This window comes from Culicoides brevitarsis, chromosome 3, assembly GCF_036172545.1.
Source record: "Culicoides brevitarsis isolate CSIRO-B50_1 chromosome 3, AGI_CSIRO_Cbre_v1, whole genome shotgun sequence".
Taxonomy (NCBI): domain Eukaryota; kingdom Metazoa; phylum Arthropoda; class Insecta; order Diptera; family Ceratopogonidae; genus Culicoides; species Culicoides brevitarsis.
The window spans coordinates 29,409,607-29,436,065 of NC_087087.1; the positions used below are offsets into that span (position 1 = coordinate 29,409,607).

At 26.2% G+C, this 26,459-nt stretch overlaps 1 protein-coding gene across 2 annotated transcripts; it reads left to right on the top strand.

Annotated features, from left to right (window-relative positions):
* The first annotated feature begins 2,563 nt into the window (after positions 1-2,563).
* LOC134836013 (protein Gawky) lies at positions 2,564-25,533 on the top strand. 2 transcript variants are annotated; one of them, XM_063851123.1, is made up of 15 exons: positions 2,564-2,693; positions 9,749-9,846; positions 9,928-10,846; positions 15,389-15,999; positions 16,749-16,980; positions 17,848-20,186; positions 20,777-21,297; positions 21,975-22,283; positions 22,714-22,959; positions 23,022-23,179; positions 23,240-23,384; positions 23,441-23,634; positions 23,958-24,261; positions 24,651-25,002; positions 25,066-25,533. In XM_063851123.1, the coding sequence occupies exons 6-15, from the start codon at positions 18,047-18,049 to the stop codon at positions 25,215-25,217; spliced, it is 4,521 nt and encodes a 1,506-aa protein (XP_063707193.1). In that variant the 5' UTR covers positions 2,564-2,693; positions 9,749-9,846; positions 9,928-10,846; positions 15,389-15,999; positions 16,749-16,980; positions 17,848-18,046; the 3' UTR covers positions 25,218-25,533. The 2 variants fall into 2 exon arrangements, with proteins under 2 accessions (XP_063707193.1, XP_063707194.1); XM_063851124.1 differs by having other exon boundaries at positions 15,389-15,436.
* The last annotated feature ends 926 nt before the right edge of the window (positions 25,534-26,459 follow it).

Below are 26,459 nucleotides of genomic sequence, written 5' to 3' on the forward strand. Positions count from 1 at the left end.
TTTTTGACACAGTTTTTGACATAGTTTTTGCTCTTGATTTAGTTTTCAAAACAAAACTGTGTCAAAGAAAAAATTTTTTTTCAGTTTCAATTTTTTGGCAGTTTTGAGTTATAAAATGATTAAAAATGATAAATTAGAGCCCTCTGACAAATTTCAATCCATTTGGAGCAAGATTTGACAAAAATTGCTTTGACACAGTTTTTGACACAGTTTTTTTGCTCTTGATTTAGTTTTCAAAACAAAACTATGTCAAAGAAAAAATTTTTTTTCAGTTTCAATTTTTTGGCAGTTTTGAGTTACAAAATGATTAAAAATGATAAATTAGAGCCCTCTGACAAATTTCAATCCATTTGGAGCAAGATTTGACAAAAATTGCTTTGACACAGTTTTTGACACAGTTTTTGACATAGTTTTGCTCTTGATTTAGTTTTCAAAACAAAACTATGTCAAAGAAAAAATTTTTTTTCAGTTTCAATTTTTTGGCAGTTTTGAGTTACAAAATGATTAAAAATGATAAATTAGAGCCCTCTGACAAATTTCAATCCATTTGGAGCAAGATTTGACAAAAATTGCTTTGACACAGTTTTTGACACAGTTTTTTTTTCTCTTGATTTAGTTTTTAAAACAAAACTATGTCAAAGAAAAAAATTTTTTTCAGTTTCAATTTTTTGGCAGTTTTGAGTTACAAAATGATTAAAAATGATAAATTAGAGCCCTCTGACAAATTTTAATCCATTTGGAGCAAGATTTGACAAAAATGGCTTTGACACAGTTTTTGATTTAGTTTTTAAAACAAAACTATGTCTCTTGAAAAAACAAAACTGAAAAAAAAATTTTTTTTCAGTTTCAATTTTTTGGCAGTTTTGAGTTATAAAATGATTAAAAATGATAAATTAGAGCCCTCTGACAAATTTCAATCCATTTGGAGCAAGATTTGACAAAAATTGCTTTGACACAGTTTTTTTTTTGGCAGTTTTGAGTTACAAAATGATTAAAAATGATAAATTAGAGCCCTCTGACAAATTTTAATCCATTTGGAGCAAGATTTGTCAAAAAGTGCTTTAACACAGTTTTTTTGCTCTTGATTTAGTTTTCAAATCAAAACTGTGTCAAAGAAAAAAATTTTTTTCAGTTTCAATTTTTTGGCAGTTTTGAGTTACAAAATGATTAAAAATGATAAATTAGAGCCCTCTGACAAATTTCAATCCATTTGGAGCAAGATTTGACAAAAATTGCTTTGACACAGTTTTTGACACAGTTTTTTTGCTCTTGATTTAGTTTTTAAAACAAAACTATGTCAAAGAAAAAATTTTTTTTCAGTTTCAATTTTTTGGCAGTTTTGAGTTACAAAATGATTAAAAATGATAAATTAGAGCCCTCTGACAAATTTCAATCCATTTGGAGCAAGATTTGACAAAAATTGCTTTGACACAGTTTTTGACACAGTTTTTTTTCTCTTGATTTAGTTTTTAAAACAAAACTATGTCAAAGAAAAAAAATTTTTTCAGTTTCAATTTTTTGGCAGTTTTGAGTTATAAACAAAACTGTGTCAAAGAAAAAATTTTTTTTCAGTTTCAATTTTTTAGCAGTTTTAAGTTATAAAATGATTAAAAATGATAAATTAGAGCCCTCTGACAAAATTTCATCCATTTGGAGCAAGATTTGACAAAAATTTCTTTGACACAGTTTTTGACACAGTTTTTTTTCTCTTGATTTAGTTTTTAAAACAAAACTATGTCAAAGGAAAATTTTTTTTCAAAATGATTAAAAATGATAAATTAGAGCCCCTCTGAATAAAATTTTTAAAATTAACATAAAAACACTTAAATTAATTTTTTAACGATTTTTATGAAAGTATAAAAATTGGAATAATCTCTAATAACACCCCCTTTTGAATGTTTCAAAAAATTAGAAACCATTTTTCATAGTTGTTTTGGCCTTACCCAAGATTATTTTTGTGCATTGGGATTCTCATACAGGATTCCATAGAACCACGTTGAGTTTTCAATGCTCATATCTAATAAATTTCAAATAATTTTTTTAAAAAGTTCTTCCATGAAATGCTCAAATTGATCCCTTCTTTCGATATTTGAAGAGTAAAAATTATGTAATCTCACTCAAAATGTTAATTTTTGACACCAACCTGCTAATTCAAGTCCATATAACAATATTTGAATTAGCAAAATGGCAAATTTTATTGGGCGTCATCCAGTAATGGCGTTGAAAGTTTAAAGGGAGGAAAATTTCAACAAATTTATAATGGATTTTTGCATTCTCATTTGCGAAATAAAAATTCATTAAAATTTTCTGATATTTTGTTATAATTTTATCAAAATTAATTCTTTAAATATTTTGAAACTTTTATTTTTTTTTTTAATAAATTTTGAATTTAATTAAGATTTTTTTTTAATTTTCTTTTAAAATTTTTATTTTTTTTTTTAAAAGAAAATAAAAATTTAAAAAAACTTTTAAAAAATAAAATTTTCGACAAACTTCAAAGTTTTCCAATTACACGGGGGAAGAGGTAAAAACATGCCCTATTTACATCCGACGCCATTGATGGACGACGCCTTGTACAAGTTTTGTCAGTTTTGCTAGTATTTGAGGTTCAAGTGATTAAAGAACAATTCTAGTATTTTTTTAGCGTTACAATAATTCTAAATAGCTAAATTCCTGTTTAAATTTGACCAAGGGTGAGTGCTGCATCGCAAACGCATCGAGATCACTGCCGAGCTGCTGCCTTTTCCGCGGAAAAAGTGAAAAATTAGAATGCCAGTAATGGCGTGTGTAATATTGTGGCCATTTTTGTATTAAGGCTGTTGCAAAGACCGAAAATGTTTCCGCTTTTTTCACACAAAAACAGCGAAAAAGTGCCATCAACGCGGAAATTTTGGCGAAAAATTGCGAAAAAAATCAGCAAAAAAAAAAATTGTGTGCAAAAAATTCGCGAAAAAAAAAACATTTTCGCATCTTTGTACTCGCCTGCCTGTGTGGCTATTTTGTATGGAGAGGAGAAAAAAACGACGTAATATTTGTGAAAAATTTGAGAAAATGCAACAAACGTCGCGTCTGAGGGCGAACGATGATGTAATAAGAGCTTTTTGGCAAAGGTCAATGGACTCGCGAGGCTACAAAACTTTTTTTTGCGTTTCAAGTGCTCTTCACACAAAGCAAAAAAATATTTTTTTCGTCGAGTCAGATACCTGCATGAAGAGATTTCGCCATAAAAACGCCTTGAAAAGTGTTTTCGTGGAAGAAAGGCGTCGAGAAATCCCCGAATTTGGCGAAAAAACAACAAAACTCCCGTTACAGGGTGAAGAAAAAAAATAATATTTATGAAAACAAACACCACCCTTTAGTAACCTACAAATTATTTACGAATCGTACTACTCGAATGCATTATTCTTACACTCTATTATTATTATTCAAATGAAAATGAGCTACGATTACATTGTGCATGTTACAGAAAAAAAAATCAGAGAGACGTTGAAACTATTAATTGAAAAAAAAAACAAGTTTCCAAGCAAGCACACGGCGCACATGTTACAAGTATGCATGCCGAGCGCGACGACGACGACGACAAAACACGACCAATAAATAAAATTGAGATCGCTCTCACGAAAAAATCTCAATTTTTGGTCCACAGAACGAAAAAAAAGCGTTTTTATCAAACGCAGGATTTATCTATTCATCGTGTGGCTACTACTCAAATTCGAGATTGTCATTAAAAAATAGAAAAATATATAACAATAGATTAGATTAACAACATTAGCTTATTTACTCGTTCGGTTTGCTACTCAGTTGTTGTTGTTTTGTTGTGTGTCTATTGATTGGGGAGTGTTTCTCTTAAATAATGAATGTGAGTGTTTGCTTGATTGTTATTGTCGTTGTGAGTCTCGAACGAAAAAAAAATAGCTAAAAATGTTATAGATTAGATTAAATTATATAATGTGCGTAATACTTTTTTTTTAATTTTATATTTTTATCAGAAGTAGAGACGACGCGATAAATTAGCGGACTTTTTGCGAGACTTGAATATTGATTGAAAAATTGTTCGTTTTTGTTGTTGAATGACACAGAATATAATTAATATCAGATAATTAACATTTTTGTATAGAATTTTTATTATGAACATTAATTTTTATTTTTTTTTTTAAGAATTTTAATTTTGAGACCTTGGAATTAAATATTAAAAAAAAATATATTTCAAAGTCAAATGGAAAAATTTTAAAATTAATTTTTTAAATTAATTTTTTTTTTAATATTTTTAAATTGAAATGTTCAGTAAATAATTTTTTTTTTTTTAATTTTAGTTCATATTTTGAACTTAAAAATTTTAAAATTAAACGAAAAAAAATAAATAAAAAAATTTTCAATTAACTAATTAAATTTAAAATGACTCAAAAGATTGTTCATAATTATGATTTAATTTTAAAAAAATTTGATTAATTTTTTTTTTTAAATATTTCTGATTTTAAAAAATTTAATTTATTTTTTCCAAGTCAAAAAAATTTAAAATTTAACGAAATTTAAGCAATTTTTAAGAAATTTTTAATTTAATTAAATTTTAAATGACTCCAAAAATTTATTGAAAATTATTTATGATTAAAAAAATATTTTTTTTTAAATAATAAATACAAAAAAAAATAAAAAAAAAATCTCAATATTCACAAAAAAAAATTAAAATTCATTAAAGCCTACGACTTCTTGTGTTTGAAAATTCTAAGAAAATTAAAATTCAAAAATCGCTCTAAAATATTCCTTTTTTGATTTCAAAAATTTAATTTGATAAATTTTAAATAAATTTTGAGTTTTTGTTGCATTTAAGGCACTTTTTAAAAAATAATTTTCTTATTTAATTTAATTTTTATTCTAATGTATTTTAATTTAATTCATTTTAAATCATAAATTTGATAAAAATTTTAAAATTAAAAATATAAAAAAATTTTTAAAAAAATAAGTTTGATGAAAATTGACTCAAATGATAATTTATCTTAAAATTTCCGGTAAAAACATAATGGAAACATCAAAATTGTTTAAAAAAAAAGTTCTTTGATGTTAACTAATTTAGCTGAAATAATTAAGTATATTATAAATGAGCAACAAATTTACCGTAATAAGCAATTTTAAAATGTCACATTAACTTTATTTTTGACATAAAAAATCAAAACTTTAATTTTTTAGTTAATTTTTTTTTTTATCAAAATAGCAAAAGTATCAAAAAAAAATTAAAAATGATTTTTATTTGAAAAATTATTATTATTAATTATAAAAAAAATATAAATTAATTATGAAATTAATTAATTAAATTAATTTAAAATAATTTTTAATTTAAAAATTTATTTTATATTTTTTATTTTAAAATTTTTATTAAATTTATGATAATAATCATTAAATAAATATGAATAAATTGTTTTAATTAAATTTATTTAATTAAAACATTTTTTGTTATTATATTATAAGAAAAAAATCATAAAGAGAAAAGAAAAAAATTCTATTAATGTCAATCACGTGGCAAAAAAAACACAAATAAATATCATTTAATGTTATACCTTAATAAATAACATTGCATGCGAGAGATGATCCCAAAACAAAAAAAAGACAAAAATCTCATTTTGATACGAATTCATTTTATTAATTAACTTGGACATCACGGTGTCATGCTATTCATCACGTCATTCATACAATATCATGTTGTATTTACCGAACATTATTTTTAACTTTGCTAAAAATAGAAAATATTTCTTATATATATTTTTTTTTTTTTGCTCTACTTGTATCAAAGAAATTTATATTTTTGTCTCTTTAATTATAACGCAGTCTCGGCATCATCTTCTCGCTTACTTTTTAATACACTGTAGAATTTTAGATATTTTTAACTTTCACGTAGAGTAAACAACACTGAATAAAATAAAATAATAAAAAAAAATGAAATCTGATCAGTGTTTACTATTTAGCATCTCGTCGTCGTCGTCGCGTAATCCCTACAAGGGCAATTTATTAAAAAAAAATTTTTTTTTGCAAAAAAATGTTATACAAGATTCGGCATAAATTTTAATAAAACATGGTTGTTTGAATTACAATAAAAAAAATATTTGCTTTAAAATTCAAACATTTTTCCAATATTTAGCAACGCTTTTGGACAACAAGCCAAACGTACGAGCTTCAATTAAAACTACACACAATCCAAAATGTCAAAGACCGCTTACTTAATACTTTATACCTCCATTTTTATTATTATTATTATCATTATTTAGTATACCATACACTTTATTGTGCACACAAAAACTACTTTAGCACGACAGGCATACGTTCGGTACGCAAAAAAAGGCACAAAAGTCCATATAGATAGTTTTATTTCTCTCCTCGTGTATATTTTTATGTATGACCTAACATACACTCGTCGTCGCGCAAGTAAATATAGTTATTTGCACTCACATATATGAATAAAATGTTAATATATATCATAAAATTGCACAACTTAAACGGGACGGGAGTGTTTAATGTAAAACAACACCGACTAGGTATTTACGAATGACTTTTGTGGTTAGTTGAATGATCTTCTAATGTGCAAAAAAAAAATGTTAGAAAAGTTTATCGGGCAGCTGCTTTGTATCAACTGCTAAATTATCCGGGGTCGAGGCTGAGTCATGGCAAAAAAAAATATTTTTATAAATTTCTTATCTATTGACGCGCGGCGCTCTGTACTGCTGATAAGGAAGCACTCGGTACACACAAGAGTCAATATTTGTATGAAAAATATGAAATGCAACGAATCTTCACCACTTGTTTCTTCATCGTCGACCTGAAAAAAGGTGTGAATGTTAAAACAATTCTTTTTTACGGTCGGTGCAAAAAGATAATTTTTAAACAGGTAGAAAAAAAGGCAAAAAGTCAAAGTAATAAAGTAGGATCGTAAAAAGGGTCTCTTCTAATAAATTTAGATGTAATGAGAGAATTGCTGAGAATTGTTTTTTTTTTAATGAATATAGATAAAGATGTGTTAGTTATCTTTTTGACGTTTAAGGAAGTCAATTTGACATCAGGCTTATTTTGTTTTTGATTTAAAATTTGACGAAGGTTTTTCGATAGTAAATATTTGTTAATTCGCGACAATGTTTTTATCAGTCAAATTTTAATTTTTTTCCTTCTTGGACCTGAAATTTAAATAATTTTTAAAAAAATTTATTTCGCACAATTTTTATAAAATTTGACTCAAAAAAAAAAATTTTTAAAATAAAATTTAAATTTTTTTAAATTTTATTAATTAATTTTAATTTTTAATTAATTAAGTATCTAATTATTTTTTTTTAATTTTAACTTATTTTTTTTGAAATCTGAATATTTTAATTTTTTTTAAAATAATTTTTTAATTTGATTTATTAAAATTTATTTTTAGTAGAATAAATTATAGTAATTTATAAGAAAATTTTTTACTTTTGTTGAAATTTTTGACAATTTTTCAATAATAAAAAAAAAATTATAACATTCAATTACATATTATAAAAAAATTATAATATTAATTATATAATTATTTTAAAAAAATTAAAATATTCAGATTTATAAAAAATTAAGTTAAAATTAAAAATTAATTAGATACTAAATTAATTAAAAAAATAAAATTAATTATTTAAAAATTTAAAAAAATTAAATTTAAAAAAAAAATCAAATTTTATTTTTTTTTTTAATTTTTGAGTCAATTTTTATAAAAATTGTTAAATTAATATACGTGATAGTTAAAATCTTAAGTTTAAAGAATCTATAATCTTCGAGTTTAAAAAAATCAATTATGTAAGAATCAAACAAGAATATACATAAAAATATAGGCATAAAAAGAACAAGAAAGATGAAAAAGCTGAAAAAAATGTGACGAAAAAGAAATATGATGTAAAATGTATGAACTCAACCTTTACATATTAAAATGAAACCAGAATATTTTTACATTTTATCAAAACTTAACGGTTTATATTAAAAAAAATTTAAGTTAAAATTAAATTTTTTGATCTTGGGATTTTTTTTTGTGTCAAATTAAACAAAATTAAGCCAAAATTGGATATCATCAAGCCTCACATCAAAAAAGTCTCCATTTGGGGATCTTCTGTGTGTCAAAATTAATAACTTGGAGCCTCTAATCTCAAACAAGAACTTCAAAAAGCCATCAAAGTCTCGAACTTGGAATCTTCTGTGTGTCAGACAAACTACTTCAAAGCCCATTAAAAGCCAAAAACTGATCAAAATAGGTCTTCGGACCGCGGTGATGCATCCTCAAACCTAACCTAACCTAAAAAAAACTGCAAGAACCTCTGAAACAAAGCCTCATATCAACAAAAGTCCCGATCTGGAGATCTTCTGTGTGTCATTATAACCAAATTAAACAAACCAAAACTGCCTGAATCCCTCGATGGTGCCTTGTCATATCTATCTATCTACCAAAACTGCACTTTCAACTAAAAACCATCAACAAATTAAAACATAACCTCAACAAGGGACCTCTCTAAACCTCATTAAATATTATCTTGCCATTAAAAGACGTCTCGGCATTCATAACTATAAAACTCACCCTCGAGCATCATCATATATTTACTCACCTACTCATTACGTTAGAGCTCAGTCTTTTGCATAACCTGAGGACATCATTACTGTGCGCCTTGCAATTTTAATGAGATCGACACGTAAACATAAAATCTACTTGGAAAAGTACTGCGGAAAGAACGAACTATTATGCAAAAGTAAAAATCTTCAGGTAACGCACAACCACGTGTTTCGTTTTGTGTTCCCGTAGAATGAATATTCATGACATTTAGATACGCCACGATTTCAGCTCAGCTCAGCAGGGCTTGACCATAAAGTTTTTTTTTTCTTTGATTTCTTTCTTTTTTTCTTTCGTTACACATTAGATATGATCTGGTTAACTTTAACTCTTCTTTTGTAAATAGAAACGTAACTGCTTATTTTTTCGCGTGTGTAACAAGTCTTACTACTACATCGAATCGTGAGTGAATTTTTTTGTATGTGTTCGAAATGAGATGCGTGTACCAAAAATGTTTGCCGATCATCATTACAAAAATACATTTTTGTCGTTCATCCATTATTATTATCAGCCAGCTCGAGATTTTTTTTTTTCTTTTGTAAAGTTACAAAATCCAGTTTGAATAGTTAGGTGAATGAATAAATACGCAAACAACGAGAAGAAGAAGAAGAAGTAGAAAAGAAGAAACGTAACAAAACCGAACGAACTGTAAAGTCATCGTGTTTGTAGTGGAACTTTTTTCTTCTTTTCCTCTTTGTTGGTACATTACCTTGTTATAAAATTTTTATTCTCCCCGAAATGAGAGAACGAGAGAACACGCATACATCGACAAAGCAATAACAACAACAACAACAAGAAAGAAAGAAGTCTGCCAACCATTCAAGCTTTTGTGAGTGCATGTGAGTGTAGTTGTGTATTAGAGAACGCGCATGAACGAACAGCAAAATAATTTCGGAGAGTAAAGCGAAAAATATGTGAATCGCTTTGGTAGTACGCTTCCCACTTCAGACGATTTTGCATCGTGTCGTGAGTTGTCGGTCGGCAATATACAGCTACACGCATACAAAGACTCACACAGACGACAAATACAAAAAAAAAATACAATTAAATGGCCATAATATTCAATAAAATACAGAAAAAGCAGCTTCCATTTTTTCGTTGATGCGAAAAAAAAACTAAAAATTTTTCTAAAAAGAACTTTTTTTCGAATTTTCACAGTAAGCAACTGCAAAAGGCCAACAGTATGGTATTTTTATACCAGTATTTGCAGTGCCCCTCTGTCAACGGGTCAATATGCCTTCGTACAAATCTATGAGGTAAGCAAAAAAAATAACAATAAACAATCGGAGTTGGCAAAAAATGTAACGGAATAATTTTTTTTTTTTATTTTTTTGCAGAATATCATCAAAAAAGTATAAATTACGAAGAAAAATGATACAAAATGCAATCATTTGAAGACATTTAAACATAATCAATAAACGTTATAAAAAAATACCCAGAGTTGAGATACCTCGAGATAAAAAAAAATAAAAAAAAAATAAATTTGTCGAAAAAAATCAAGGCAAAGCCAAGAATCTTTCTAAATTTGCAGTTATAATATGTGCTTATATTATTAACGGCAAAAAACGAGAATTTAACCAACCGTCAAATATATAAAAAAAATATCATATTTGAAACGAAATGAAGTGAAATTATACAAAAAAAAAAAAAAAAAAAAAAAAAAAAAACATCAATTTAATTAATTGACACGAAACCAAATTTATGTCCTTATGATATGATGTAAAAAATCAATGGTGATCAAATAATTACTAAATAGAAAAATATATGTGAGAAAATTTAGTCTGCTAAGGATATATTTAATAGTGACGTAAGGTATAAACGGAAAAAATAGTGGTTAAAAACTGTTTTTTAAAATAGCACACAACACACACAAATTACTATTAAACAAAAAAAATAATCAATTGCAGTATAAAAAGAATCATCTTTACTTATTATTATTAAATTAAATTAAAAAAAAATTAATTAATTAATAACTTAGGGTTAAACGCTCTTTGGATACGTGCGCTAGCTGAGATTGTGTGAGCTTAAACAATCTCTAAACGAACACTATCCTTGCTGTACAGAGCACAAATATCTGTGATAAAAGCTCAATTAGACTTAAGTAGTTTATCTATTTAGTAAAATATATTAAAACTTTGAAAAGTGACAAAAAAAGTCAAGACACATCACCAATAAATAAAAAAAAATAAAAAAAAGAAGATTTAAACATCATCAGTCAGCGAGAATAGCGAGCGGGGATCATTTCCGTCCTTAAAGGTATTTATATTGACTGAATTTTTCATTATTTATTTTTTTTACTGTTTTTTTTTTGTAAGCGAATTTTCAATATGTGACGTCTGACTGCGAGAGGATTTACATAAAACAAAAATTTATGCGAGGAAGATAAAAAAAGTACATAAATATTAAATTGAAAATGGAAATGAAAATTAATGGAAGGAAGTTGTGAGAGCGTATTTTGATGTATTTTATGACAAGTTTTCAAGGTTTTGAAGTTTTTATAGAACAAAATTATTAAAAATATGCTTTAAAGTTTAAAAAAAAAATCGTTGAAGGTATAAGAGCAAGATTTTTCAACCAAAATTTTGAAAATTTTCTGTAAAAAAAATCATTTCTGAGAAATTTTTTTTTCATTTAGAGCTTGTGATGTAAAATTTTTACCTTAAAATGCTTCTTATCGTCAAGTTTAAACTTAATTTAAAATGAAATGACTTTATTTTCGATGGAATTTTGAAGAAAAATCAGTAACGAAAATATTTTTATATTTAAAATCGATTTATTAAAATTTTAAAATTGATATTTGGAATAAAAGTTCTTCTGAGATACTCAAAAAATCAATTCTATTAATTATTTTATTGAAAAAAATATAATTTTTAAAAACGCAATAGAGCTCAAATTCCAAAAATTAATCCTAAAATCCTTTAAAATCGATTTCAAATTTGTAAATTGACGTAATTTTAATTTTTACACTTCAAGCTTTGCTTAAATTTTCAAGAAAAGTTTATTAAAAATGACTTAAGGAAAAAAAATCAAAAAAAATCATTTAAAAAATTTTTAAATTTTTAAAATAATTTTAATAAAAAAAAAATAATTTAAAATTAAAATTTAATATTTTATTACAAAAACCATATTTTCTTTTGTTTTTTTTTAATCTTAAAGACCTACAGTAACAAAAAAAAAAAATTCAAAATAAAATAAAATTTAAAAAAATTGAAAAAAATATTTTTTTTTAACAAATTAATTAATTTTTAATTAATTTATTTATTTATTTAAGATTTAAATTTTATTTTATTTTTTTTTTTTGATTTGAATTAAAATTAATTATTTTATTAATCATTATTTTTTTTTTATTTAAATATTTAATTTCAAGAAATTATTTTAAAAATTTCAAATTAATTTTTAAAAAATAAAGCTATGGAGAAATAAGAGGAAAAAATTATAAAAAAATTAGAAACTATTAAAAAAAATGAAATTTAGTAAAATTTTATTATGATAGTGAACAAAAATTAAACAACATGAACATAAACAAATAACAAAATACAAATACTGTAACAAAAAAATATTTAAAAATTTCTATAAGATTTTTTTTTATAATTTTTTTGGAAATTTTTGAGCAAGTTTTAGAATTAAAAATTAATCATTTAAAAAAAATCAAAATTTAAAAAGCAAAAATATCTTGCAATTTTTTCAAATTTATATTTTTAAAAAATTTCTAAAATAAACTATAAAAATCGAGTTCTAAACTTAAAATAATTTTAATTTAATAAAAATGTAAAGCTGGTTCAAAAAATTTTTGCAAAATATAAATATATAAAATATCAGAAAAATTTTTTTAATATTTAAATAAAATAAAAATAAAAAATAAAATTAAAATAAATTTAAAAATTAGCAAAAAATTTCTAAATTAAAAAAATAATTAAATAATAAATTAAATAAAAATAAAAAAAAAAATAAATTTAAAAATTGACTTAAATATTTAAAATAATATTTAAATTTATTTTAAAAATTTAAGACAAAAAAAAATATTGAAAACACAAAAAAAATCTCAAAGTTCATCGACACCTAAATAGACTCCGAAACCACTTTGCGATTCCCGTAATGCGCTAAAAGCCAACCACAACACAATGCAGCTAGCATAAACGTCTCGTCGTCACTTCTCTCCTCTCGCATGTCGTACGGTATGTTTATTGTTTTGCCTAAATTATGTATAACATTGGCACAAAAAAGTACATTGTTGTGTTACTGAAGCGTGTTAGCAAAATAAAAATTGATGAAATATGCAGAGAACGACGTGATTGTGTATCGGAAAAAATGTCATTTTTAGTGCAAAGTTCAAAATTTATTACAAACATTTTCTTGTTAAAACTTTTTTTTTCCATATAAAAAGTTTTTTTTTTCGTGAAGAAAAAATTATCAAGAGAAATACTTGACGAAGAAACTTTGCTCTTTATTGCATTTGTAAACATTTTTTTCGTGTTTTCAGTAAAAACTTGTAAAAAAAATCTTAAAAAGTTTGAAAGTGCATTGAAAAGTTGGGACCCTGCAATACTTTGTCTGGCGAAACTTCCAATGGGATAACAATTTTTTTTTGTTCTTCAATTCAGACACATACCAGAAAAATGTACAAACACAACAGTAAAAGTCGGAATTTGTGCTTTTAGTCGTCGCACACATTCAAGCCACACACTTTTAGGTACATAAAGAAGTTTATGACGCGCGAACAAAAAAAATCAAAAAAAGCAACAAAATACTGTGGTACTTGTAACATATCTCGTAGGTAGGTAGGCAAAAATCCAAAGCTACGAGAAAAGCGCATGCGTTCTTTTTCTATATTTAGACGAAATACACACACAATGTATGAATATTAAACGCGGGACGGAAAATGCATGCAACTTGCCCAGAAAAATAGAATTTTCCATCGTTTCCCAAAACAAAGCAAAAAAAAAATCTCGTACACAAACGACCCCTTTCGGCTCGAACAGAGTTACGTCCGATGCAGCGACGACTATTTCATAATAGATAGCTTTAACTTTGAAATACGACGCAATGATGCCAAATACTATATTCTACAACTTTTCTCTCGCTCTCGGATTTTTTTTATTTGTTTTTGCGCTGGCACGACGAGAGACGACAACGACGACAAATAATGGATCATCATCACTCATGTGCAATTTCCATTCACAAACACACACAAAGAACATCGTCAACAAAAACAATCAAAAATTCTGTTTGGAAGCTGTGTGACAAATTTTCAATTAAAAGTGTGAAAAATTAAAAAAAAAATTATTAAAAAAAAATTACCTGACGTCTCCTTTTGTGCCATAAAGCCGTGATCGATCGAAAAAATTGGTGTGAAAAAAATCATAATAATAAAGAAAAGTTTCGAATGAACCTTGACCTCTTTTTCCGTTACAATTATTATACGATAAAAGTGCAACAATGTTCTGTCGTGTCCTATTAATTTTGTGCATCGCAAGAAAGCCAATTGGGTAAATGAAAAAAAAAAATAGAGAAAAAAGTGCAACATTGTTATTTTGCAGTTTGAGTGATATTTTAGTAAATTTGTAAGACTTCTGAGTGATTAATGATGATGAGGTAGTGCATTGTGATTGTTATGAAATTAGTTAGACGTCATATTGTTAGTTGGAAAAAAATTACACCTAATTTTTTTTTTGTAATGTTTAATTTCTAATATTTTATTTTTTTTTATAATTAATTCATTTTCTTTTAATTTTTTTTTAAATAATTTCTTTATCTACAAAATTTTTTTATAAATATTTTATTTAACAAAATTATTTTTTTTTTAATATTAATTCATATATTTAATTTTTTTTAAATAATTTTAAAAAAAAATTTATTTAATTTTTTTATTATTTTTATTGCTAATATATTTTTTTTATTTTAAATATATTTTTATATTATTTATTATTTTATAATTTTTTAAAAATATTTTTATTATAAATTTTTTAATTATATTTATTTCAAATTTAAATTATTATTATTTTTTTATTTTAATAAATACCTTTAATTTTTTATTTCCAAATCATTCCAAATTAAATTTTTAATTTTAATTCATATATTTATTCCAAACTTTAATTTATTTATTAATTTTTTTATTATATTTTTTTTATTTTGATTTAAAAAAATATTTTTCTTTGTCTGTTTTTCATATTTTATAATTTTTAATAATTATTTTGAAAAATATTTTTTTATATTTTTTTAAATATATTTTCATATAATTTTTTTAATTATATTAATTTCAAAATTAAATTATTTTTTTAAGTTTAAATATTTTATTGTTTTTTTTTTATTTTTTTATAAGCTTAATTAGTTTATTTAGTTATTTAGTTATTTTAGTTATTTTTTTTTTTTTAATATTTGATTACTCCATTTTTAACTTTATTTTTTTTTTAAAAAAAATATTTAAATTAAAAAATAATTTATTATTTGAATTAATTTTTATTTTATTTTAAATAATTATTTATTTAATTTATAATTTTTTATTTTTTTTTGATTAGAATTTAATTTTCAAAGTTTTTAATTCGTATTTTTTTTAATCTATTTTTTTAAATATTTTTATATTTAATTCTTTTATTCTAAACTTTTTGTTGAATTTCATTCGTATTTTTATTTTTTTTTAATTTAAATTAATTTCAAATATTAAAATTTATTTTTTTATTTTAATTATTTTTTTAGAATTCTATATAAACATATTATCAAAAAATATTTAAAAAATATTATTTTTAATATAAATCAAAACTTTTCAAAAATTCTAATTTTTTCCCATTATTTTTTTTTCAGGGTGAAGGCGCTTTAATCAAAAAATTCCCCAACATTTCGACGACCGACGTAAGTTTAAAACAAAAAATAAAAAAAAAACTTTAAAATTTACGAACAAAATAAATAAAAATAGTGAACGATTGTGCATGAAAAACGAAAGCAAGTTGATGATTCCAAAAATAAAAAATCTAAAAACAAATACCTAATTAAAATTTTTACAAAAAATAAACAATAAACATACAAAAAAAAACTTTAAAAGTGTTTCTAAAATAACTATAATACAATTGATTGTCCTTATTTTAGTGAAAAATAAAAAAAAATATAAATGATACAATAATTTTAGCTAAAAAAAAATAGTAAGAGATAGTATAAAAAACAAAGCATAGTGCGCCCAGCCACACTTTGGATCTTCCAATTGCAATATCCTGTCCTTTTTCGTGATTAAGGTTTTTATTCAAAAAAAAAAAATAATAATAAATAAAATAATAATTAATAGTGATTAATAATCGTGCATATTATTAAAATAATAAGACAATTAACTGTACTCTACTATTAAAAAATAAACAAAAGTATTTAAAAATAGCTTAAAAGGACCATTCATAGAGTGCTGATAAAAATAGACGTTTTGGAAGGTAAATATTAATAAAAATAATTTTATTAATAAAGTGGACAGTATTTAAAAAATAAAAAAAACGATAAATTACAGGACATTTTATTAAAAAAAATTATCAATAACATTACTAATAATAATAAATAAAAAGCGTTTCAAAAAAAAAACATATTTTTACTATTTATATATAATAATATATATATAATATATATAAACGGTCGACGACGCAACAACATTAACAACCTACTCAAAAAAAATGCAGTGAAAATGAATCAATCAAATTTTTTGGCATCAAATTGTGATCTTTACTAATAATTAATATAATAAATTAATTACTTTAAAGAAAACTACTCTACTAAAAATATATATATTATTAAGATATATATATATAATAAATTAGAATACAACAAAAAAAAACGTACAAGTCATTCATTCAATTTGTTAGTTCTTCTTGTCAGCAGTCATTAAGTAATATTAACGAAAAAAAAACTTTTGGAGAAAGTAATAATTAATTAACAATAATAATAAATTAATTGTGAAATTAACCTGAGAGGAAAAAAAGCCTAAACTTAAAAAAACAACATAGTGACATTACAAAAAATTAAATCGTAGTCTGCTTCTATCTGTGGTTTTTGATAAAAAAAAAAACTTTTATGTATATTAACATATATAATTAATACAAAATAAATATATATATTATAATAATAATAATAAAGAAGATACACCTAATAATTACACTTATTAACATAAATATATATATTTAATCAACAGCTGTACTATTTAATGTTCCACGAGAAAAAAGAGATCTACTTGTTGTAATTTTGTTAATTATATAAGGACATCTACTAGTGATAAAAGTGAGCTACTACTATAAAATTACAAAAAACTACTACTACTACTACTTGCATAAATAATATAATCAGGAGATTTTAAGGAACGACACATCATATATATTATTATTATATATATACTTCACACCGATTGTTAGAAATCCACATTACAAGTAAGTTTTTTTTAATATAAATTTGTATTTTTTTATGGATTTAAATATTATTAATGATGTACGCAAATATTATATTTTATAACATTTTTATTATTATATTTTAATTTTTTTAACTTTTTAAGAAACATAATAATTTATAATAAATTTTAAAAATTATTTTATTAAATTATTTTTATTTATTTGATTAAATATTAATAAAAAATATATATTATGTAATATATATAATTATAATAATATAATACAAAAATAATAATTAAATATATAATAATTTTAAATAATAATTTATTCAACAAAATTAATATTTAAAAATTCTAAAATATTTTTTTAATACAATATTTTATTTAATTTTTTCATAATTCAATTATAAAATTAAATTTTTATTAAAAAAATAATATTTTCAAATAATATATTATTTATTTATGTATTATTTATTAAATATTTCTGAAATTTAATATTTTAAATACAATTTTTTATTTAAATTTTACGTAATTCAATATTAATTTAATTAAAAAAATAATTTAAAAATTAATATTAAAAAATAATTAAATTAATATTTAATTAAATGTATTCTTTTACAAAAATTATTATATAAAAAATATTAGTAAAACATTTTAATTTAAATTTATTATTTTTTATGTAAAAATTTACTTGTAAAAATTTTTTTAATTTTTATTTTTTAAAATAATTTTAAATAAAAAAAATAATAATATTTAATAAGTTATATAAAATTAATTAATTCAATAAAAAAATTAAAATATAGTAAAATTAATATAATTAAAAAAAAATATAATATTTGCGTACATTATTATACAAAAAAAAAAAAAAAAAAAAAAATAATAATAATAACTAAAATTAAATATTTTTTAGCGTTATTTTGGCAGCACGTGTAGGAAGCAACCAGAAAGAATAACATTGGATGTGATCAATTTTCCACAGCGAGAGCAACAACAAACAAAAAAAAATACAACAACCCAACACGAACAAGTCTGAATACGCTTTTAATACTACTAATAATAAGAATAACGTTAAAATTAGTAATTGTAATGGTATAAAAGTAGTTGTAAGGATGGAGATGCAGAAGAAAACAAAAAATAAAAAAATACAGCAAATCATGGTATCGATGGCAGACCTACTACTGCTACCATTCAAAGAGTCTGATGAACAATCAGGGATTGTAACTGATTCAAAAACTACAAAACGGCACGACGATGCATGCACGGGGATTACGATGACGACGATGATGCAGACAATTATGGGCGATGCCGAAATGAGGAAAATGTTTGATGCGATGTTTATGGAAATATGCGAAAAGTTGATGGAACGCAAGCAAGCCAACGAATTATTATTTGTACAACAACTAGAAGCAATGCCATGGCCATTAATCCCTAAACAAATGTTGATATCGTTTGATGATGAAGTTTTAATAACTTTAATAGTTGTAGCATTAATAATATTGATAATAACCAAAATCAGCCATATTTCGGATGAAAACATTAAAACTGTGAATAAAAAATGTGATTTAATTGATTACCTGACAAAAACTAATCTTAAGGTTAACTATTACGATTATTATGCTAACTCTAGTACGGATAAGCAAGCAAAAATACAACACAACAAAAACTACAACAACAACAATGACCAAAATATGTGTATCGATATTAAGGGTAACCAACGTACGGATAAGAAAACTTTGCAATTCAGCACATTCGACGAGTTGTGCCAGTTGCAACGCAACGAGAAACGCATTTTCGCCGAAGCTGCGCGCCAGAACAAGACTATCAAGATGCGTCTCTGCGGCGGCGGCGAAGGATCTCTCACGAATCCAACGACAGGCTGGGGTTCGCCGCCCAATTCGCAACTCAATCCGGGCAATCCAAACGCCGGATCGTGGGGCGCTACAAACCCTCCTTCGCAATGGGGTCAAGGTCAAACCCCGGGCCAGCAACAACGCCCTCTGAATTCGGGTCCTCCGGGTCCCGATGCCGGCAACAAAAACCAAAATTCTGTTCCGAACCCTGCACAAGGCCCCCCCAATATGGCAGCTACCGTACAACAAGGACAATCAGGAGGCGGCAACTCAAACGCTCCCAATTCGAATCAAGCGCAAGCCGGAAACGCAAATTCCAATGCTAACGCTAACAATCCGCCAAATAATCCGCAGCAACAACAACAAGCGCCATCTGGCGGCGGGAATAACAACGGAAATTTTCCCGCAGCAGGAAATGCTGGCGCTGCAGGCAACAATCCGCCTGCAGGAAATGGAAACAATCCAGCAGCTCAAGTTCCCGGGGGAGCTCCCGCTGCAACGGCAAAAAATCAACTCGAACAATTGAATACGATGCGTGAAGCGTTGTTTAGTCAAGATGGATGGTCTTGCTCGAATGTTAATCAAGACACGAATTGGGATGTGCCCGGATCGCCGGAGCCTGGTTTGAAAAGTGATCCAAATACGCCAGTTCAACCTTTGTGGAAGACTGGGATGAATAACGGCACCGAATTGTGGGAAGCTAATTTGAAGTGCGGCGGACAACCGCCTCCCGCGCCAGTTGCCAAATCGCAATGGACTCCAAAAGTTCCCTTTGGCGGTACATGGGGTGCTGATGACGAAGAGGAAAATGCCGCTGGCAACACTGTTTGGAACACAAATCAGCAAAATAACCCAGCGCAAGGTTGGAATCAGAATCAAGGACCTGTCGGAAATGCAGGTTTCAATGCGGCGCCAAATGCTCCAAAACTCGAAAACGAATGGAATGCCAATCCGGGCAACAATTGGGGCGATTTGCGTCAACAACCGCCGCAATCTGATCCGCGTAATTTGCCGGCGAATCTCATGCGAGATAATTCCGTGGGTTCAGGCACGGGCATTTCGGGCAGATTGAATCCAAATAACATCGATTGGGCTCAAAACAAGGGTCCCATGATGGGAGTTGGAGGCGTTACTCCGACAAATGGGCAATGGGCTCAAACAGGCCCGAAAGATATGCCGACGGGCAAACCAAGCGGATGGGTTGAAGGAACATCTCCCCCTCGTATTGGAAGAGGACCTCAAATGCCTGATTATAATGACGGAACGAATTTGTGGCAACAAAATCAACGCGGAGGCGTTCCCGGAGGAAATGCTGGTCCTCATTGGAAAGATATGCCTGATGGTTCACGCCCCGGAAATATGCCACGCCCGGGAGTTCTTGCAGGCGCGGGAAATCCAGGTGAGTAAAATACCAAAATTACATTTTCTTCAAATCAAAAAAAAAATTTTTTTCATCAAACTAAAAATACATTTTCATCAAACCAAAAATACATTTTCTTCAAATCAAAAAAAAAAATTTTTCATCAAACCAAAAATACATTTTCTTCAAATCAAAAAAAAAAAAAAATTCAAACCAAAAATATATTTTCTTCAAATCAAAAAAAAAATCATCAAACCAAAAATACATTTTCTTCAAATCAAAAAAAAAAATTTTTCATCCAACCAAAAATACATTTTCTTCAAATCAAAAAAAAAAAAATTCAACCCAAACCAAAAATACATTTTCTTCTAATCAAAAAAAAAATCAACCCAAACCAAAAATACATTTTCTTCAAATCAAAAAAAAAATTCAACCCAAACCAAAAATACATTTTCTTCAAATCAAAAAAAAAAATTTCATCAAACCAAAAATACATTTTCTTCAAATCAAAAAAAAAATCATCAAACCAAAAATACATTTACTTCTAATTAAAAAAAATTTCATCAAATCAAAAATACTTTTTCATATAACATTTTTTAATATTTTAAAATTATTTTCATCCATTCCAGGTCCCATTCAATCGCGTTTAGGTCCCAGCGGACCCATGAAACAAGATGTTTGGCAGAGCGGAGGAGCTCGTACGTCATGGGATGAACCGCCCCACACTTCAGGCGGATGGGACGATGGCAATAAGATGCCAGGCGGCGGCGGAAACGCAAATAACGCTTGGGATGCCAATTGCTGGACCAACAAACCGAAGCCTACGGGATGGCCTGACAACGATTTGGGCATGGGTAGCGATTGGGCACACGGGCAAAAGGGACCCAATAAGATGGTTTCGAGCGAAATGGTGCGCAATAGCAAGCAATTCCGCATGTTGATCGATTTGGGCTACAAGAAGGAAGATGCCGAAGTTGCGTTGCGCAATACGAATAGCTTCGAGGAGGCTGTCGATCTCTTGAGTCAACGTAATGCCGCCGGGGGAGGCAACATTTCCGATCAATGGCGTCGTCATGACGAACATCCGAATGCATTTGATCATCCACCGCGTTTTCCAGGTGCTCCGACTCCTACAATGCCCTTCCCACCGGTAAGTCTTTTTTCTCTTATATTTTATTTAATAAAATAATTTTTCAACTTTTTGTCCCATATCTCATTTAAAAAGTTACAAAAATTAAGACAAAAAAAAATTATTAAAAATTTCTTCAATAAAAAATTTCAAAAAATATAAAAAAAATAATTTCTAAAATTTTTTATAAATAAAAATAATTTTTTAAATTTTTATTTTTTTTTTTTGTCAATGAATTTCTCAAAAAATTAAGCTTCGATAAAATTTAAAAAAAAATTGTTTGTGAATATTTTTTATAATTTTCTTTTTTTTTACTAAAGTTACATTTTAAAATTTTTTAATTTTTTTAAAATTATTTTAATATTTTTTTTTTTATTTTTAATTTTTTATTTTTTTTTCTAAAATTTTTGTAATTTTAATTATTTTTAAATTTTTCTACTTGAAAAAAATTATTTAATTATAATTTTTAAAATTATTTTTCGAGCAATTTTTCATAAAAAATTAATTTTTTTTTAAACAATTTTTTTTATTAAATAATTTTTTTATTAAAGAAATTAATATTTTAAATTAAATTAATTTTTGTTAAAATTATTTTTTTTATAATAATTTTTTTTTTGTATAAAAAGTTGAAAATAGTTTATAAAACGACTAAATTTCCACTAAAAATAATTAATTTTTACTCATTTTCTCTTTCACAGAACTCTAATCCTAATATTTTGGGCAACTTGGGAAGCAACCTAACTGGAAATCAAATAAACAAAATGTCTCAAATTCCACCAAATTATGCGCCGCCCGGTTCGGGTCCCAACTTTGGACAACAACCTGGCTCGGGAACGGGCGCCAATCCGCAAGGAGGCTCTAGTCAACCGTCTACTCAGCAATTACGCATGCTTGTACAACAAATCCAGACAGCTGTTCACGCTGGATTCCTTAATCACCAAATTCTTAATCAACCATTAGCACCACAAACATTGATCTTACTCAATCAGTTACTTACTTGTATTAAGGTAAGAAAATTTTTTTATCAAATTTCGAAAAAGTCACGTGGTTAAAAATTTTTCAAAATGTGCATTGGGGAAAAAAAAATTAAAATTTGCATTGGGAAAAAATTTGAAAATTTAACAAAAGTAAATCTATGAAAATTAAATTGTTAAAAAAATTTCATAATTTGCATTGGGTTAAATGTTAAAAATGCATTAGGACAAAAATTTCAATTGCGTATTGGGGCATAAAATTAAACGAAATTTTTGTTAAATGTTCATTAGGAAGATATTTTCAACTATGCATTGGGTAAAAATTCGCATTTTAACTAAAATTTGTATTGGGCAAAATTTTGAATTGTGCATTGGGAAAATTTTTTGATAGTCACGTGGCTTAAAAAATCGATTTTTCTGAAAATTTTGAATTTTTTATAATATTATTTTTAATTTTTTGCAGCAATTACAATTGTACCAATCAAACATGAATCGTCCCGGCGTCAATGCGGTACAAGCTAATATTATTACTTCCAAGTTGCAACAACAAATCAAAACATTGCAAAACCAAATTACTGCTCAACAACAAATGTATGTTAAACAAGCTCCATCTAATATGCCAAATCCAAATGATTATTTACGTTCGCCAACTGATCCAACTGGATCGCTCATGACTGCATTCCCTGACCTTAATATCGGAGGCAAAAATGTAAGATTTTCCTTAAATTTCATTTTTCCTACAAAATTTTCACAAAAAAAAATTTTTTTTAGGATCCTGGCGTTTTCAATCAAAGCATTTCTCGCTTGGAGTCCCAATGGAAAGTTGGATCAAAGGACAGTTCTGATCCATCTGAATTCTCTCGTGCTCCCGGAACTACTGCTAAATCCTCGATTTCAGCTACTCCGTCGATTGGTTTGGGCAGTGACAGGTAATTTTTCTTAAAATTTCATTAAAAAAATTTTTTTTAATACTTTTTAAATTTTTTTAGCCCATGGTCCTCAAGCGTATCAGGACGTGATGGCGGATGGCCAGAACCAAGCAACGATAGCAAAGATGTTGATTGGCCAAGTCAACCAAGCCCAGCCTTTTCTGAGTTAGTTGTTCCTGAGTTCAAGCCAGGAGAGCCGTGGAAGGTGAGTTTTTTTTTAGAATTTTTTAAGATTTTTTTCTAACGAGTGATTTTTTGTAGGGAACTCAACAAAAATCGATTGAAGACGATCCAAGCATCACGCCCGGCAGTGTTGCTCGCAGTCCATTGTCGATTGCAGCAAAGGAATCTGACTTGTTTTCCGGAGCGAGCAAGACATCGCCTGACATTCAACCCATAAGTCTTTCGAATTCAACATGGAGCTTTACTCCATCGGGACAACAAAGTTTCTCAAGGTATTTTTTTTTTAATTTAATTTTTAAAATAAAAAAAAATATATATATAAAAATAAACAAAAAATATCGAAATTTTTTAATACAAAAATTTATTTTTAAAATTTGATTTAAAAAAAAAATTAAAATAAAAATTTCATTATTTTTTTTTTAAATTTCATTCATTGAAAATTTTTATCATTTTCCAAAAAAATAATTTTTATTTATTTATATTTTTTAAAAAATTAAATTAAATTAATTAATTTTTTTAAAATTAAAAAAATTAAAACAATTTAAATTAAATTTATCAAATTTTTTAAATAAAATTTTTATTTTTTTTTTTGCAGTGCAAAAGCAACTTCAAACAGCACCTGGTCTGACACAACTCCTCCAATTCCAAAGTCGATGCCATCATCTGCCGCTGATTTGTGGTCAAACAACAAGGCACCTCGCGGACCTCCTCCAGGCTTAGGATCCACAAAATCCGCTGGCGGTAACGGAAATGGCGCCGCATCGAACAACTGGATGGGACTCGGAGCTCTCGGCGGAAATCGCAACAGCGGAACATCAGGCTCCGGCAATTGGCAAGCTTCGAGCGGCGGAAGCGGATGGTTCTCTTCATGGTTGCTCTTGAAGAACCTTACAGCACAAGTAAGCATTTTTTTTTAAAATAAAAGTTAAATAAAAAAAAATAAAAATTAATTAAAATTTTTAAAAATTAAAAAAAAATCAAAATTAATTAAAAAAATTAATTCAAATCTTTAAAAATAATTAATTAATTTTTTTTTAAATTAAAATTTATAAAAATTTATTAAAAATAAAAAAAAAAATTATTTAAAAATTAATTAAAATTACAAAATAAAATAATTTCAAAATTAAACTAAAATTAATTAAAATTCTTAATAATAAAAAAAATAAAAATTAATTTAGAAATTAATTAAAAAAATTAATTAAAATTTAAAAAAAATAATTTCAAAATTAATTAAAATCTTTAAAAAAAATTTATAAAAATTAATAAAAATATTTTTTTTCAAATTTAGATTGATGGCTCGACACTCCGTACTCTCTGCATGCAACACGGTCCCTTGCAAAATTTCCACTTGTACTTGCCGCACGGAATTGCCCTGTGCAAATACAGTTCACGCGAGGAAGCCCAAAAAGCACAAACCGCTCTCAACAATTGCGTGCTCGGCAACACGACAATTTGCGCCGAATCGCCAAGCGAAAGCGAAGTTCAGAGCATTTTGCAGCACTTGGGTGCCCCATCGAGCGGCGGCAATGGCGGAAATCCCGGCGGACAAGGCGGCAATGGAAATTCCGCGTCGTCCGGATCTGCAGGTCTCTCGCAATCATCTTGGAGACCCCAAAGTCAAGCAGGTCCCCGACCAACGGGTAAGAAATTTTTTTTAGAAAAAATAAAAATTTAATTTTTAATTTTTTTTTTTAATTTTTAAGGAGGATCTGATGCATGGGCATCCAGCTGGCCCGCAGGCAGTTCATCAGGCAACTTGTGGACACCGATCGACGGTGTTCCGGGCGAACGAGGAACTCCATCCAACTTGAGCACATTCTTACCAGAAAACTTGCTTGGCACTGAATTGAATTAAATTTCTCAATATCAGTCTGAATATTTTATAGAGTAACATTTAAGATGTGAAAGACAATTTTTTTCTTCGAAATATTGCGATTGACACGTGTAATTTTAGAATTTAATATTTTTTTTTTGAAAATGATATTTTTTTTTGTTTAATGTTTCTAGTTTTACTTGAAAAGAAAGAAATGAACATCATATTTGACGATTGAAATTTATAAAAAAAAAAACAAAATATTATAATATTTATTAGTTTTGTAAGGCAAAATAATACGATAAATTTTAAGAATTACATTTTAATGAAATATGGTGCAAAAAATGCGTACACATAACTTTACTTATATTATTATTAGTAATAAATAACAATATATTATATAAATATATATACAATATGATATATATTTGTATAAGAAACAAACAAGTGAAAATTATATATAGTTTTAAGCGTAATACTAAAAAAATAATGAAAACAAAATGCATATTATAATTGAATATCTATATACAAAAAAATAAAAATACCAATAATATTAACATTAGTCTAAAAAAATGGATAAATAAAGAAAACAAGGAAACAACATAACAAATATTACATATAAATTATTAATAATATTACTATATTTAGTGAAAAAAAATCATCATATATATTATATATTTAATAAAAAATGGAAGAAATTAGTTGTAAGGAAAATCATAATCATAAAAAAAACAATGGAAATGTTCGTTATAAGCGCTTACGTTACATCAGTTGCTGCATATTTATTAAATATTAAGTTTTCTCTCATCATATATGCCCTTATTGATTTTTTTTTAACAAACACTTTTGGTAATTTACCATTTTTTTCGTGTATGTTAAGATATATGATATAAATTTAAGTCAAACTTGAAAAAAAAAGAGATTGATAGTCAAATTGTAAACAAGCCACATTTTAATTGTTAGTTAAAAATTAAAAAAAAAATTAAATGGAGACAGGAAAACTTTTTTCATGTAGTTAGTAGCACATGTTTTATTATATATATATGATAATAATATATGATATATTAATTAATTATAAAAAAAAAGATATTTTTTTTGTTTTTATAAAAAAAAATAAATAATAATTTTTTCGAAAAAAATTAAGAAATAAGAAAAAAAAACACATAAAGTATAAGACATACATGAAAATAGGCTGTAAGTTTTGCGATTATAAAACTTTGAATGTGAAAACTTTTATCTCCCCTCCTTAAATCTAAACTTCTCATCCTCAGAAAAAAAAATCTA